The sequence below is a fragment of the Phocoena sinus genome, chromosome 19 (genome assembly GCF_008692025.1).
Source record: "Phocoena sinus isolate mPhoSin1 chromosome 19, mPhoSin1.pri, whole genome shotgun sequence".
Taxonomy (NCBI): domain Eukaryota; kingdom Metazoa; phylum Chordata; class Mammalia; order Artiodactyla; family Phocoenidae; genus Phocoena; species Phocoena sinus.
The window spans coordinates 10,131,072-10,145,143 of NC_045781.1; the positions used below are offsets into that span (position 1 = coordinate 10,131,072).

Here is a 14,072-nt window from a genome sequence, read left to right on the forward strand (position 1 = left end):
CACTCTGACATCATGGGCAAGCCCTGTACTCTTAGAGTCTCCGGGTCCCCATCTGGAAAATGGATGAGATTAGTTCCAACAGCCATAACACAAATACGGCAACGTGCTGCCATCCTTTTCTTCCCCACTCTCAGAAAACTTTGTTAATTGAGTGCCATAAACTGAGAGAATCAATCACAACACTCCTCCCTGCTATACTCAAAACCAGTCTCAAAGTCCATGTCAACACAGTGCCTCTGTCACCCTCTGCTAATGGATGGGAATTGACCAAAGGCAAAATGAAACATCTTTGTCGTGTCTGGCCTACGATTCTGGTATGCTGGGCTCATGAAGTGGACGTCCCCTGGAGACTCTCCAATTCAGCTCAGTTTTACAGAGAAGAAAACCAAGACCAGGGAGGATATACGATAAACCCAGGCTAAAGAGGACCCTGGTACAACTGGGGCTAAGTCTTAGACTTCTGTCCTCATCTGTGTCATCAGACAGGCTTATCTAACCCAGAACTTGATTTCCAGGACATTCCTGGGGTAAGATCACTGGAGATGAGATGGGGAGTCCTGGGGAGAAAGGAAGGAAGGTTTCTGCCACATCCTTCCTGGGGATAGAAGTGACCTGGGCAAATTGTCCCTTCCCTCCTATCTCTTCCTAACTCCAGCCCTGGGCTGGCATTCACTTTCTCTAGACTGCTGCATGCCTATGTATGCCAATGTACGCGACACTCAGGGCCATATCCAAGTCGAAAGGTGGGTAATGCTCCAGAGGGATCCTTTCTGTTCCCCCGACTGTCGGACCCTTTCCCAGCCCAGTAGGGCTGTTACAGTCCTACGTCTTGGGGTTGGGTGGGGTTCAGGCATATGCCCTTGAGGATGCCCAGTGGCAGTTTGGGTCTCTCTGCATCTCCTCCTCTGCTTTCTCTGGGGAGCTCAAGACCTTCCATGGCTTTTTCATCTCTTCTCCTTGTCTTCTTTCTCTTCAACATGACAATGCCTAACCTGGACCCGCTCTGGGAATCAGAAGGGATGTAACTGCCTCTGAGGCCTAAGCTGTCTCCAAGAACTTCCAGGGGTGGCCTTTATCCCAAGCCCCACGACCTCGTCACTACTTTCCTTTCCCCCAGATGCTGCCACTAGACCCTCCAGAGCAGTTCTATGAGGTAGGTTGGCCCAGCTTGATGTTATTAAAGAAGCCGCAAGGGAATACAGTCTGAGAATGTTATATTTGACAAGTCTGAGAAGTCATCTTGTCTAGATCCTTCACTGAACATTGCAGGGCCAGGAATGAGGCAGAAGTGGCTCAAAGCCTCACAGGGAGCTGGGTCAGATTCTAGGACTCTGGCTCCTATACTCTGCTGCTCCCACTTCCAGTGCTTGGAATTGGATTGCAAATGAAGTGGCACTGACCTAACAAGTGATGGGGTGCAAACTAAGTTTTGGAGGAGAGATTGCAGAGGTAGCCGGGTGAGAAGGAAGAGTTCTGGGCCAGGGGTGGGGCCCTGGGTCCTAAACCTATTTCTGCTTCTGATCCTTTGTAAGAACCGGGTCAAATCTCTTTGTCTCTGGATCTCTGAAGGGTGAAAGTTAGCACTTTCCCGTTGCTGTGATTCTAAGGCAAACGGTACCTGTGGTCCCTAACTGATCTCTTTGTTCACTTCAAGAAGGAATCACCTTCCACAATCCATGGGGCCTATTCTCGTGGCTCCAGGAAGCCATCGCCCAAGCTTGCGTTGCATCCCTTGGTCCCAACTCTACCAAAAGAAAACACAGAGTCAAAATATGAGGTACTTTTATGCCACACTGAGTCTTTGGACAGTTGGAGAGCTGCCACTAATCTGCTTTTTCCTCCTTGCTAAAGAATCTGTAGGATAAACTACCAAGAGATTTCCTTTCAAAAATCTTTTCAATCCCATTCCACCCATTTCAGTCCTATCACTTTCTGGTTCATTTCTTTCCATCCCCTCCCGATCCACTCTATTTTACTCCATCCCACATTTCCATTATAGTTATTTTCACTCCATCCATTTCCTTTCTATCCATTTAACTTCATTTCCTTCTCAATTGCAGCTGTCTCCTCTCCATTCCAGATAGTTTTATTTTTCCATTCCATTCCACTCCACTCCTCCCCACTCCATGTCTTTCCATAAAATTCCTCTTATTTCCTTTTCATTTCTTTTATTCCTCTTATTTCTTCCCATCCCACTCCTTGTCATCACTTCCCACCCACCCCACTCAATGCCATTCCTTTACATTCCATCCCACTCCACTCTGCTTTGTCTCATTGTGTTCTGTTCATCTCTTTCTGCTTTCATTCCTTTCCATGCTTTCCCACTCCTCCCTATTACATTTTATTCATTTCTATTTTTTCCTTTTAATCCCACCCCATTCATTTCTTCCACATTCCATTACTGTCTATTTTATTCCTATCACTTTCCATTTCCATACCATCACTCTATTTCATTTCCATTCTTTCCCTTCCCGTCCCATTTCATTCCTGTTCTTTCCAGCCACATATTTAATCCACTCCATTCATTCTATTTCCTACTATTCCACTCCTTTCTAGTCAGTACCCTACTTATTTCCATTTTGCATTTCCATTTGATTGGCTTTTGTTTCATCCCACCACGTTCCATTTCTTCTCATTCTGTATATTTCTTTTCCATTCACTTCATTTTCTTTCCATTTCCTTCTTTCTCATCTTTTCATTTCCCCTTCCTCATCCCTTCCCTTTCCATTCAATTCTGTTTCATTGTTTTATATTTCCTTTCATTGCACTCTCTTCCCTTCTATTTCTACTTTTTAGAAAACATTATCCTACTGAAGTATAGTTGATTTACAATGTTGTGTTAGTTTCTGGTGTACAGCAATGTGCTTCAGTTATACGTATACATAATAGTTTGCATCTGCTAATCCCAAACTCCCAATCCACCCCCACCCTTCTATTTCTTGTTCATTCCTCTTTAATCCGTCTCACTCTGTTGTATCACATTCCATTCTGCTCCATTACCTGTCAGATGAACCATTCTCAAAAGATGTGAATGTCTATATGTCTTAGGGTTTTTTAAAATAAGAAAGACAAACCCCTTGAAAGTAGTTCGGATTAATTAAAGTGTGGATTAATTGAGAGAACAGTGGGGAATCTCAGATAACTCAGTCAGAAATTACTCGTGGGCCTCATGGGGACTGGAATCAGGAAGGTTCTCTCTCTTATGGTTGCTCATTTTTGCTGATCAATGAATTTGTTCCATTGTCTTTGGTCCAGATTTAATTCCTATGCAAGCTTCCTGGTCACTACTCCTCTATAACTTCAGATTATATATGACAACACCCTCTACTACTACTTAAAGTTTTCTAGGTTCACATTTTTCAGAGGAGAAGCACACTTACTCCAGCCGTTGGATGGACTGTGCTGACAGTTGTCAGCTCTCCGATTAGCTGTGAACTGGTACAGACATAGCCTTCTAGGTCCCTCTCTTCATCACGGTCTGGGGGAAGGAGTCGCATTTGTTTCCTTTTATCAGTAGAACAAAAGCTCTTCCTGGAAATCTCACCCAGTGCACTTCCTCTTGTATCTCCTTGGGTCAGAATGCTGTCACATGGTATTTATTCTTGCAAGGAAGGCTGAGAAAATGAGATGTTATCCTTCCCAGTCTCTTCAATAGAAGCAGGCAAGGGAGAAGATATGGGGAAGAGTGTCAGGTCAGCCCCCTCAGTGTCTGCTACATTCTGAAGGGATAAGAAGGAGAAAACAGTGCAAAGCGTCTGGAGTAGAACATTCTGAGTCGAGGGGCATCAGGTGAAAAGGACCTGAAGTGAATGCCTTTGTTATCTGTTGCTGTATAACAGATTACCACAGACTTAGTGGCTTAAAATAACGCACATTTATTATATCACAGTTTCCGGGGTCAGGAGTCTAGGCACTGCTTAGACGGGTCTTCTGCAAGGCTGAAATAAAGGTGTTGGCCAAGTCTCAGGTCTCATCTGAGGCTTGACTGGGGAAGGATCCACGTCCAAGCTCATATGGTTATTGGAAGCATTCAGTTCCTCGCAGGCTGTCATAAAGAGGGCCTCAGTTTCTTACTGGCTGTCAGCTGGAGGCTGCACTTTGCCAAGTAGCCCTCTCCGTAGGCAGCTCACAACATTGCATCTTGCTTCTTCAAAGCCATGACACATGTCACGCTCTTATAGAACAGAATCACATACATGTAAGCATGTACATCCTGTCACCTTTGCCATATTCCAATGGGTAGATGCAAGTCACAGGTCTTGCCTTCAAGGGGAAGATTACAAAAGGGCATGAATACCAGAAGGTGAGTATAATGGGGGTCACCTTAGAGTCTGTCCTCCACAGTGGGGAAGCATGTACCATTCCAGGAATGGAGAGGTGCCAGCATGACTGACATACAATGAGAAAGGAGGAAGACATTCAGAATTTTCAAGGATGAGGAAGGAGAATGCCAGAAAGTTTGGGTTCCTACAGCAAGTAGCCCAGGAAAACCCACCTAGAAATGGAACTTACCTTTTCTCTTGGTGTAATAGGTGCTTGTGAATCCAGAACACAACATGTGCTGCCAAATCAACCCCTTCATCTAACAGAAGCAGAGATCTTTTCCCCAGAAATCCTAGAGAAGCCATGCTTAATCATACATTCAATGACATTTATTGCGTACATATTATATTCCAGCCATTCTCCTTGTAAACCTGGTGACATTCTATTTCGATGTGTTTTTTCGGGCTCTGGACCCTAGATCCCACCAAATCTTAAGCTTTCGACTCATGTTTCTTTAAAAGCAATAGAAACAAGGCAAAAGCAGCCTAGAATTAGAGGGCCAAGTTCTGATACCCAGAAGCAGGGGATGCCGTAGTATTCACTGCATCCCAAACATGGGCAAAGACTACTGATGGACACAGCAACCAAGGGAGAAGTGTGATTCTGAGTCAGCCGGAGTAGAGCATGGGATGTATGCACGGGTCAGACGAGCAGTGTCTTTTCAAATCGTGGTAGAGGATAAGGAACAAGGAGCTATTAAGAGATGACAAGAAAAAACATAGAATGAAGCATGGGAATGAGGCACCTGGGGAGGCGTAGACGTGAGATGCTTAGAATCCCGAGGGACTCAAGGATGGAGATGTGAGAATGAGATTTGCTAAAGGTAAAGAGGAGTCAAGGATGACCCCCAGGTTTCTGGCCAGAGCAACTGGATGGCTGGCAGACCACTTTCTGAAGGAACAATGGGGGAGGAGCAAATTTGGGATAGAGAGGGGAAATCAAGAATTTTACTTGACATGTCAAGGATCGGTTGGAGAGTCAAGCAGGTAAACGTTCATAAAAGTCTAGATAGAGCAGGGCTTGTCACTGGGATTTGAAGTTATGGGGTTAGATGAGATCTTGTGTCAGGGGTCCCCGGGACCACCCTCAGGCTCAATGATTTGCTAAAAGGATTCAGAGGACCTAGAAGTTGTCATACTCATTGTTATGGCTTATTACAGCAAAAGGACAGAGGGTAAAATCAGCAAAGGGAAAAGGTGCAAATGAAGTGGAGTCTGGAGGAAACCATGCATAAGCTTCCAAGGGTCCTTTCTCTGTGGAGTCGCATGGGGATTCCCACGATATGTGACAACACATGTGAAGTGTTGCCAACCAGGAAGGCTCACCCTGAACGTAAATGTCCACTGTTTTTACAGGGGGCCAGTCACTGAAGCTCCCGACCCCCAGAAGGAAAGTGGGTGTGTCCACTATAGATCACATTGTATAACTATCTGGACAAACTGGTACAGGCACGCAAATACACTTCCACCAGATAGAACATTATAAAAGCTCAGTTCCCAGAAGCTGACCAAGAACTAGTCCTTTGAAATAGGCCTTTTTGGGGGGAATGTGCAGGGTTTGAGCAACTCAGGCCTGCTGAGTTAACCCTTGCCCCTACAGATCCCAAAGAGACTAGATAACACAGAGAAGAGTAGGGGCTGACGACCAGTAAGCACTGGTCCCTCCAACATTTATAGTTTGAGGCAGAGGACTGAGCAAAGGAAAAGGACTGTCCTTTTTTTTTTTTTTTTTCCTGCCGAGGACTTCTTCCCAGCTTTCCTCCCATATCCTAAGGACAGGTCACACTCTCCCTCTCCCTTATCTTTATCTTTAAAGCAAATGAATTTACAACCTCCTTGCTCTTCAATAGATGTTGAGTCCTCACCCAACTCCTTGCCAGTAGAACCTCAGTATGAAAGCTGGGTCTCAGCCAATTGCCAAACAACTGAGAGAGAAATCTCTGTGTTAGTTGGGCATCTTTGTAGAAGGAGTTCCTGTTCCACAGTAGTGGCTGTTCCAAAGTCCCTATAATATTCAGGTTAGATCAGGGATTTGGGTGCTCCTGGCAGTAAACATTACCATTTGTTCATTTTGAAAGAAAAAAAAATGACCAAACAAAAGACAAAGTCGGTTTTAAGTTATATATGACTAATGCTTTAATGTCTGAATATCTTGAAGTAAACACACACACACAAACAAGTGAACAGAAAAGAAGGAAGATGAGCTAACACTCAAAGCACCCCATCGTGACTTTGTCCTATTTGTACTGAATCTGTAGATCATTCTGCAAAATTTGACACCTTTACAACACAACCATTGTAATGTGGCATTTGTACATCTTTTATCTCTCTCAGTAGGGTTCTGAAGGTTTCTTCTAATGTCTATACACCTTACTAAATTTATTTGTAAGACTTTTTTTTTGCTTCTATTATGAATAAATGTGAACCTTTCTCTGTCTTGTTTGCAAACTTAGCATTGCTTGTGTAGAGGAAGGATATTGATGTGTAGGCAAGGGGCAAAATAATGTAAAAGTTAAGAGCATGGACTCCAGAGTCAGACTTCCTGAACTCAAATACCAGCTCTGCCCTTACAATACAATCAAAGGTAATGTACTTAATATTATTGGGCTTCAGTTTCATCTTCTGTAAAAGGGAATATCTGGTTTAAAATACTGTTAAGGAAGAGCTGAAAGTATTATCTGTAGATGACTGTCTCACTAAAGAAGCCAGGAGAATCAAATGGAATACTGTAAGAATTCATAACGTTTCAGTAGGTTAACCAGATACAAAATATTGTTTTTAAAAAATCAACCACAATAACCAATTATAAGAAATTTTGGGGTAAAGATTACATTTCAAACAGCAATAATTTTTTGTTGTTAAAAGTCAGATTCACGTGAGGAAAACTACAGGAGTTCTTTGACAGCGTTAAAATAAAAAGCTTAAAAATACCCTGTTTTCATATAGCAGGGCTCCAGTTTTTAGCCTCCTCCCTGATGGGGTGGAAATAACCATCACAATTTCTTCACAGGGTGATTGTGCTGGTTAACGCGATGATAAGACGTTAAAGTGTTTAACGGGGGGCCAGGAACCTTTATTCAAAACAAAATATTTGTTGAGCAGCTATTATGTGCCAGATATCTTAGGTGCTGGGGATACAGCAGTGATCAAAATAGATATAAATCCTTTCCCTTATGGAGCGCACGGTCTCGTGGTGAATGCAGATAGACAACAGACCAAAAACAAAACAAAACCAACAACAACAAAACACCTAAAATATATTCTACGTTAGTGAAAAGTTCTTCAGGGAAAAAAATAACGGTGGGGGGAGGAGGGAGTACGTGGGGAGTGAAGAGTGGGTTTGCAAGTTTACAATGGTTGGTGGGGGAAATGCCTCAAGAGGTGACATTCGCCTGACGACCAGACGGTGGGGGAATCCTCCGAGGAAGAGCCTGCCGGGCAGCATGAACAGCACAGGCTAAGGTCCTGAAGCGGGAGCCTGCGGGAGTTGTTGGAGAAAGTGTATAGGCCAGCGTGACTGGAACTGAGCCAGGAAAACGCTCCGGAGATGAAGGCGAAGAGAAAAGAGGAGGGGTGGGGAACAGATCCTTAAGTCCTTATAGGTAGGGGGGAAAAAAACCTCAATTAAAAAAAAAAAGGATTCTTACTATTTTACTATTATTGACTACAAAAACATTTCAGACTCTTGAAGGGCTTGACAGGAGCTCCCTGGACTGTATAACGGGTTTGTAGCAACTGTCTTTGCCCACGAGGACCAAAGGAGATGGTGAGCGCAAAGCGCCTGACAAAGGCAGCAGGCGCCCAGGAGGGGTCCCCGCCGTTTCCCTCCGGACCCCGTTTTCACTGTCACTCCTGGACGTCAAGCCGAGCCCAGGGCCGGCCTTTCCCAAGCCAACCACTCCCCACGCGTCGGTGTCTTGGCTTCGGCCTCCGATCTGGCTCCTCGTCTCGGCGCCCCGCAAAAACTCGGACACGCACACACTCAGACCCCAGCCGGACCCCAACCCTAACTCTCTCTTCCTGTGTTGTCGCGTCCGGGTGTCCACCTTCCCTGAGGAGCTGGAACCCCGCCCGCGCCGCCGAGCCTTCTGGGAATTGTAGTCCAGGCTCGCCGAGCCCAAACGTACTTCCGGGTTCGGCCAGAAGCGCAGCCATTGTCCCGCGCGCGGACGTTTTTTGTCTCCGCGCACCTCGGCCCTTTGCAGGTTAAGCCCAGTGGCCCTGCGGATGCCGACTAGGGGAGGGGATAGAAGTAGCTTAACCCGAGTCTGTCGTGTGCAGAATCGGGGCAGAGAGTTGCTTAACCGAGCTCGTCTTGCCGTAGAGCCGTGCTGGGCACTGAGGCTGGGACAGGCCCTGCCTGGTCCTCGACCCGGTGGACGCCCAGGTTGGTGAGGGGCGGGGCAACGCCGGTGTCCCGTGCGCGCATGCGCAGGGTCTAGGCGGGCCGCTGGGATGGCGAGTGTGGGTGGGCGATCTGGGACCTGCGTGGGCGGTGCTTCAGCTTCGGGTCGCAGAAGTTGGTGGTGATACTAGGGCATCTGCAGATCACGGGACTGTGCTCTGCGCACGTGTGCGGGTAACTGGTCGGGTGTTGCTCTTAGGATGCTCTGGGGAAGCCCAGGTTGGTGGAAGACAGGCTATATGCACGGGTGTGGGGAAAGATCCTGAGAACCCCGCCTCTCCCTCATCCAAGGTTGGAGGAGCTGAGAACGACTGGGTTGATGAAGTGCCCAGTTGCAGATTCTGGTTTTCGGAGGAGAGGGGCTCTGTCATTATTCCTATACTCTTGAGCAGGTGTTTGAGCAGGAAACACGAGATGGGAGGTGAGATTCTGGGTAGTTGACTCTAGGATCCTGGAAGAGACACCACTCTTTTTGCAGACCTGGGGGCGCCCTGGGTAGTGGACAGACTAAGTGGGAGTTGCAGTTTCTTGTCTTAGGAGAGGCAGCGCTACTTCAGCGACCCCGCCCCCACCGTCCCCCCGCCCCACGCCGTGAGACTGGCTGATGGACTGCAGACTCCTAGGTTGACGGAGAGACCAGAGCCTAGAGGCAGGTTCTAAGCAGAGGGCTTCCTACACATGTTGGAGATGTCTGAATGGAAAGCAGGAACTTGGACCAGTGATCCTGGGACCCACGTTGGATAGTGCAGAGTCCTAGGACATTCAAGTTTGGTGAAGACACTGGGTGGCAGGTACAGATTCGGAGCCCAGGAATGACAAGCTGTAGCCGCTACCATCAGACTGACAGCTGTTTGGGAAGGAAGTGGGATGCTGCCAGCACGATTATGAAGTAGGTGTTCCCAGGACCTTTGCTTGGGCTGCCTAGCTTGCAGGCGTGAGAATGCTCCAGGTGGTAGAGGAACAGAGTCTGGGCTGCAGATTTGGACCCGGAAGGGGCTGTATGCTAGGTGGCACCCAGGGGTTAACATTTGGGTTGGAGGAAGCAAAAGGACCCGGTTCCCATGGGAGCTGCTCTATCGTGAGTTTGAGAACCCCCAGGCTGGTGAGTGCCCAGGTCCTAGGCCTGATTCTGGAGTTCTCTGCTCCAGTTACCGTTTGGGTGTTCTGGAGCAATGGCGGTAAGCAGGCAGTGAGGCTGGAGACCTGAGAACCCTCACAGGGGCTGGTGGGTACTTGAGGTAGCCCAGGGAGGTTGAGGAACAGATTGGGAAGTGCAGCTTCTCGTCTCAGGAGCGGGAACTCGCACAGTGCCCCAGGCTGGCCGAGGGCCCAGGTCCTGGATGCAGATTCTGGGTGTGAGCCTGCTCTGCGTGCGTGGGTATGCCAGCAGGAGGAGGGAAGCTCGATGGGAGACCCCTGTGCGGTGGCTGCTGGAGTAGAGGCCTGAGGGCCCCAGTTTGGAGCTTTGGGTTCTGAACTTGGGAGGGCCAAGGCCGCGCTCTGCACATACACTGGCCTTTGGGCAGAATGGGCGCGTGGGCAGTCCTAGGACCCTGGTACTGCCTGAGGATGTCCAGGTGGGTGGAGGGAGTAGCTGCGGATTCTGGGCTGCAGAGGGGTAGGGCTGTGCCGGGTGCCCTCTGTGCACACGAGCAGGTACTTGGGTGAGAAAGGAGGAGCTGGAGGTGGGTATTAGAGGACGCTGGGGTCTTTGTGCCCCTGGCACCCCACTCACAGCCTGATGATGCCCAGGTTGGTGGAGAGGCAGGCTCTCCCTGAGCTGTAGGTGCCCAGGAAGATGTTCGGGAGGAATCTGGGCAGGTGCGACTCAAGTAGGGGCCTGGGGAGGTTGGTGGGGGAAGCAGTTTGGGTGCGGGTTCAGGGTACAGCTGCATTGTGAACTCACCTATACTGTTTTGAGTGAGAATCCAGTGGGGCTGAGGGGTGGGTAAGAGGGAGAGATGGGGCAGGGATGGCGTGTGGAGGTGGGGGATTTGCTGTTCTAGTCTCCGACCGAGAAACATCGAGTTGGTACAAAGACAACTGAGGTCCACATTCTGGCAGGTGCTGGTGTTTGTCGGGCAGCCCCCGGTCCCATGCCGGCTTTGTTTCTGACTCAGGCCTGAGGACACCCAAGTTGGTGGAGGAGCCAGGTCAGAATTACAAATTCGGGGCCCAGGAAGATTTGGGGTAGGGGAGAATCTGGACTGGCGCTCTTCTGGTAGAAGCCCGCCCACCCTAGAATGGTTGAGGGACCAGGTCCTGGGTGCAGCTGAGCTCTGCTTACACTTGGCTGTTTGAGCAGGAAGTGAGAGGCAATCCACCCGACAGGTGCTGGAGGGTCAGGCTTGTCAGTGGATCCTGGGAGGGGCGGGGCTACGTCATGAACGTCATGCGATTAGTCACGCATGGAGTTTGAGCCATCAAGCCCAGAGCCCTGCTGTTTGCCTTAGGAGGAGGTGCTGATTTGGGGCTGCAGATTCAGGTTGGGGGTAGTGGGTGCACACCAGGGGGTCCTTAATGTGCTGGGTGTCCGTAGGGGTCCCAGGATCCAGTGGGATAGAGAGGGACTGATTCGTGCTGCAGGTTTTGGTGATGGACGGAAGACCGCACTTGGGCATGTGGTGGGCCTCCAGGTCGGTGGTCCAGAGGCCCCAGACAGTGGAGGAGCTGCAGGCTAGAGCTGCAGAGCCTTGGCCTGGGAGAGGAACTGAGGGACTCTAGGTGCAAGCATAGCTGTTCAGGCAGGAATCTATCTGGGCAGGAGCCTCTAGAAGCACAGTTGCCATGGGTACTGCATCCCGGAAGCAGAGACTAATCCAGGGAGCGGGGAGCCACAGTGGACCTGCACGAAGATGCTGTACTCAGGGCTTCTCCCCTTGCAGCTCGGGACCTCAGGCCCCTGCCCGTGCCTGGAGGAGAGCATGGAAGAGCGGGATGAGAAGCCCCCGGGACCCCTGGAGGCCAGCGCGCAGGTGAGTGGAGCTTCCCTTCCCTTGGGAGACCCAGAGCTTGTCCCCACCCATGCCCCACAGCCTGATCCCCTGGGTTTGGGACACTGTCCAGCTCTCTTTGCAGTGTTTTGGGGGCTTCTGGTCCCTCCCGATCAGCAGGCTTCTGACACACACTATACATTTTATGGGGCTCCCTGCATTTCCTCACCCTCTTAACCCAAATAACTCTTTCTGGAAGGAATTTGGCATCCTGTATCCAAAGCCCTTAGCCAGTGACTCACAGCTTTGCTTGAGAATAAGCAATTGGAAAGAATGTTTGTGAACGTGCAATGCAAGAGGAAAGTTAAATGAGTTCTAGTAAAAGACCATGAAATGGAATTCACTGTAGCCATTGATAGGATAAAAAGATATTTATGATCTATGTTAAGTAAATAGCATTTTGAAATGATTAAAGAAAGGATGTAGTTTGCGTGTGCATAGAAAATACATGATATCAGTTAACAAAGATTATCTGTAAGTTATGTTCCCAGTGACTTTATGTTTTTAGTTACTTATCTATACTTTTGTACTTCTGTACAACACATTTTAAGGTTAGGAAATTAATGATTTAAAGCATTTTCTTTGAGAAAATTTCATTTCTTAAAGATGTTAAATTAGAATTTCACCTTTCCCTTCCTGGACAGTTCAATCCTGAAGCTATTAGGTGGGGCAGAGCCAGGTAGGCGTCTGCAGTTGAGGGAGGGCTGCCTGCTGTGGGGTGGCACAGCTTCATCAGGGTGACAAGGGCATCCATGTGTGAGGGCGTCGGTGACCCAGTGGGGTGAGGTAAGTGTCCACACGGAGGAGGAGGTTCTGGTTTGGGGTGACACGGTCAGCGCAGGTGAGAAGAGCATCCAGAGAGGGGATGCCCTGGTGTGGGCAGCCCAAGTGCAGTGAGAGTGTCCACGCAAGGGGTGGTCCAGCTTAGGGTGTCCGAGCCAGAGCCGGGTGAGACGGGCATCCGTGTTGGAGGTGGGGTGCATCCTGGTGTGGCTGAGCAGGTTGAGGGCATCTGACTCGACATGGAGTATCAGCTCAGACGAGGACATCCACACGGAGTCCAAGGCCAAGTGACTCGAGAGTGAGTCCCTGAGAAGAGGCCACCTAACCTGCAGAGTCAGAGCAGAGGCAGGGTGACGAGGGCCCCCTGGCAGAGGCCGGCCCCGTGTCGGGCAGCAGAGCCCAGGTGGGCCTGCCGAGGAGAACTGTGTAGGAGAGGCAGTGGCGGTAGAAATGGGAGATTAGTTACTTACAGGGGGGTCAGTCAGATAAACAAATCAAATAAGGGTCATGGTGAAACTGCTAGGTGGCGTTTCGTGGGGGCTTCTTGGAGCTCCAGTTCTTTATGTCTCAGCGTAGAAAGAATTCAGCGAGAGGCAAAGTAAGAGATGAGGAGTGATTTATTAGAACAGGACGCTTGTGAGGCTTACAGGTAGGCGGGCAAGAGGGTGCCGTGCCCCCCAAATTTAGTGGGCTACAGTTTTATAATCAAAGGAAAAGTGGGGAGGGGGAAAAGACCACCTTCTTCCTCATTCTTGAGTAGATCTCACGCTTCCATCATCAGTTCTTCCTCCGTGTCGGGCAGGGGCGTTTTCTTGTCCCTACATGGTCAAGCCGGGACTGTCGTGGCACAGTGGAAATGAGCAAAAAGGCAGTACATATGCTAAAAATAGTAACTCATCTCAGGTTTTAGTATAATGCCACCTTTTCCTCACATTTTTGTTTTTAGTGCACACAGAGGAGCATGTTCTAGGAATCATTAACTTACTGAGCTCACTGGGCAGGATGTGGGTCTCACGCCACCATTGTTTTATTGTTTGAGGGCATGCCTCATGCTTCTGTTGCATGGTTTTGTTGCTAAGCGAGCCTGCTTGGTTTTGTGGTTAAGCAAACCTGCTTTCTTGAGTGATCATTAACTTACAGGGGTCTCCCATACTTCTTTCTTTACTTACAATCCCCTAGTGGCATTAACTATTTAATTATCTACTTTGTCCCTTTACTCTGTCCTTATCAGTCAGTGGGAGGCAGGGTTCTCGCCGTCAGCTGTGGAAAGAGAGGACTTTGGAATGATCTTGGTGGTGATCAGTGGAATTGGAGGTATTGGGGTGGCTCCTGGTTTTCAGTATATGTAGATGTAGAAATACATACAGATGTGTGCCTCTGTGTGTGTGTGTACATACAGATATACACATATGTATTCCCTGTCTCTGTCCACTGTGAGGGCCTGAGAGCAGTGACATTCTGATACCAGTGTGCACCCCTAGTGCCCAGATCTCAACTTCTAAATATGCCACAGGTTTTATGAGTTTACTGTTAATGGGTATTTAGTGTTCCGTTTTTTGCTGTTACAGG

The 14,072-nt window shown here is 48.7% G+C and overlaps 1 protein-coding gene across 5 annotated transcripts in view; it reads left to right on the plus strand.

Annotated features, from left to right (window-relative positions):
* Positions 1 to 8,459: 8,459 nt before the first annotated feature.
* Positions 8,460 to 14,072, plus strand: part of ZNF180 (zinc finger protein 180) — a 34,591-nt gene continuing 28,978 nt past the window's right edge. For 2 of the 5 annotated variants that reach the window (XM_032613057.1, XM_032613055.1), the window contains exons 1-2: positions 8,478 to 8,709; positions 11,613 to 11,702. In XM_032613057.1, coding sequence (XP_032468948.1) covers positions 11,652 to 11,702 — 51 coding nt within the window. In that variant the 5' untranslated portion in view covers positions 8,478 to 8,709; positions 11,613 to 11,651. Of the gene's footprint in view, positions 8,710 to 8,842; positions 8,947 to 11,612; positions 11,703 to 14,072 lie in introns of those variants that run through there. The other 3 variants (XM_032613052.1, XM_032613054.1, XM_032613053.1) reach the window with 3 other exon arrangements.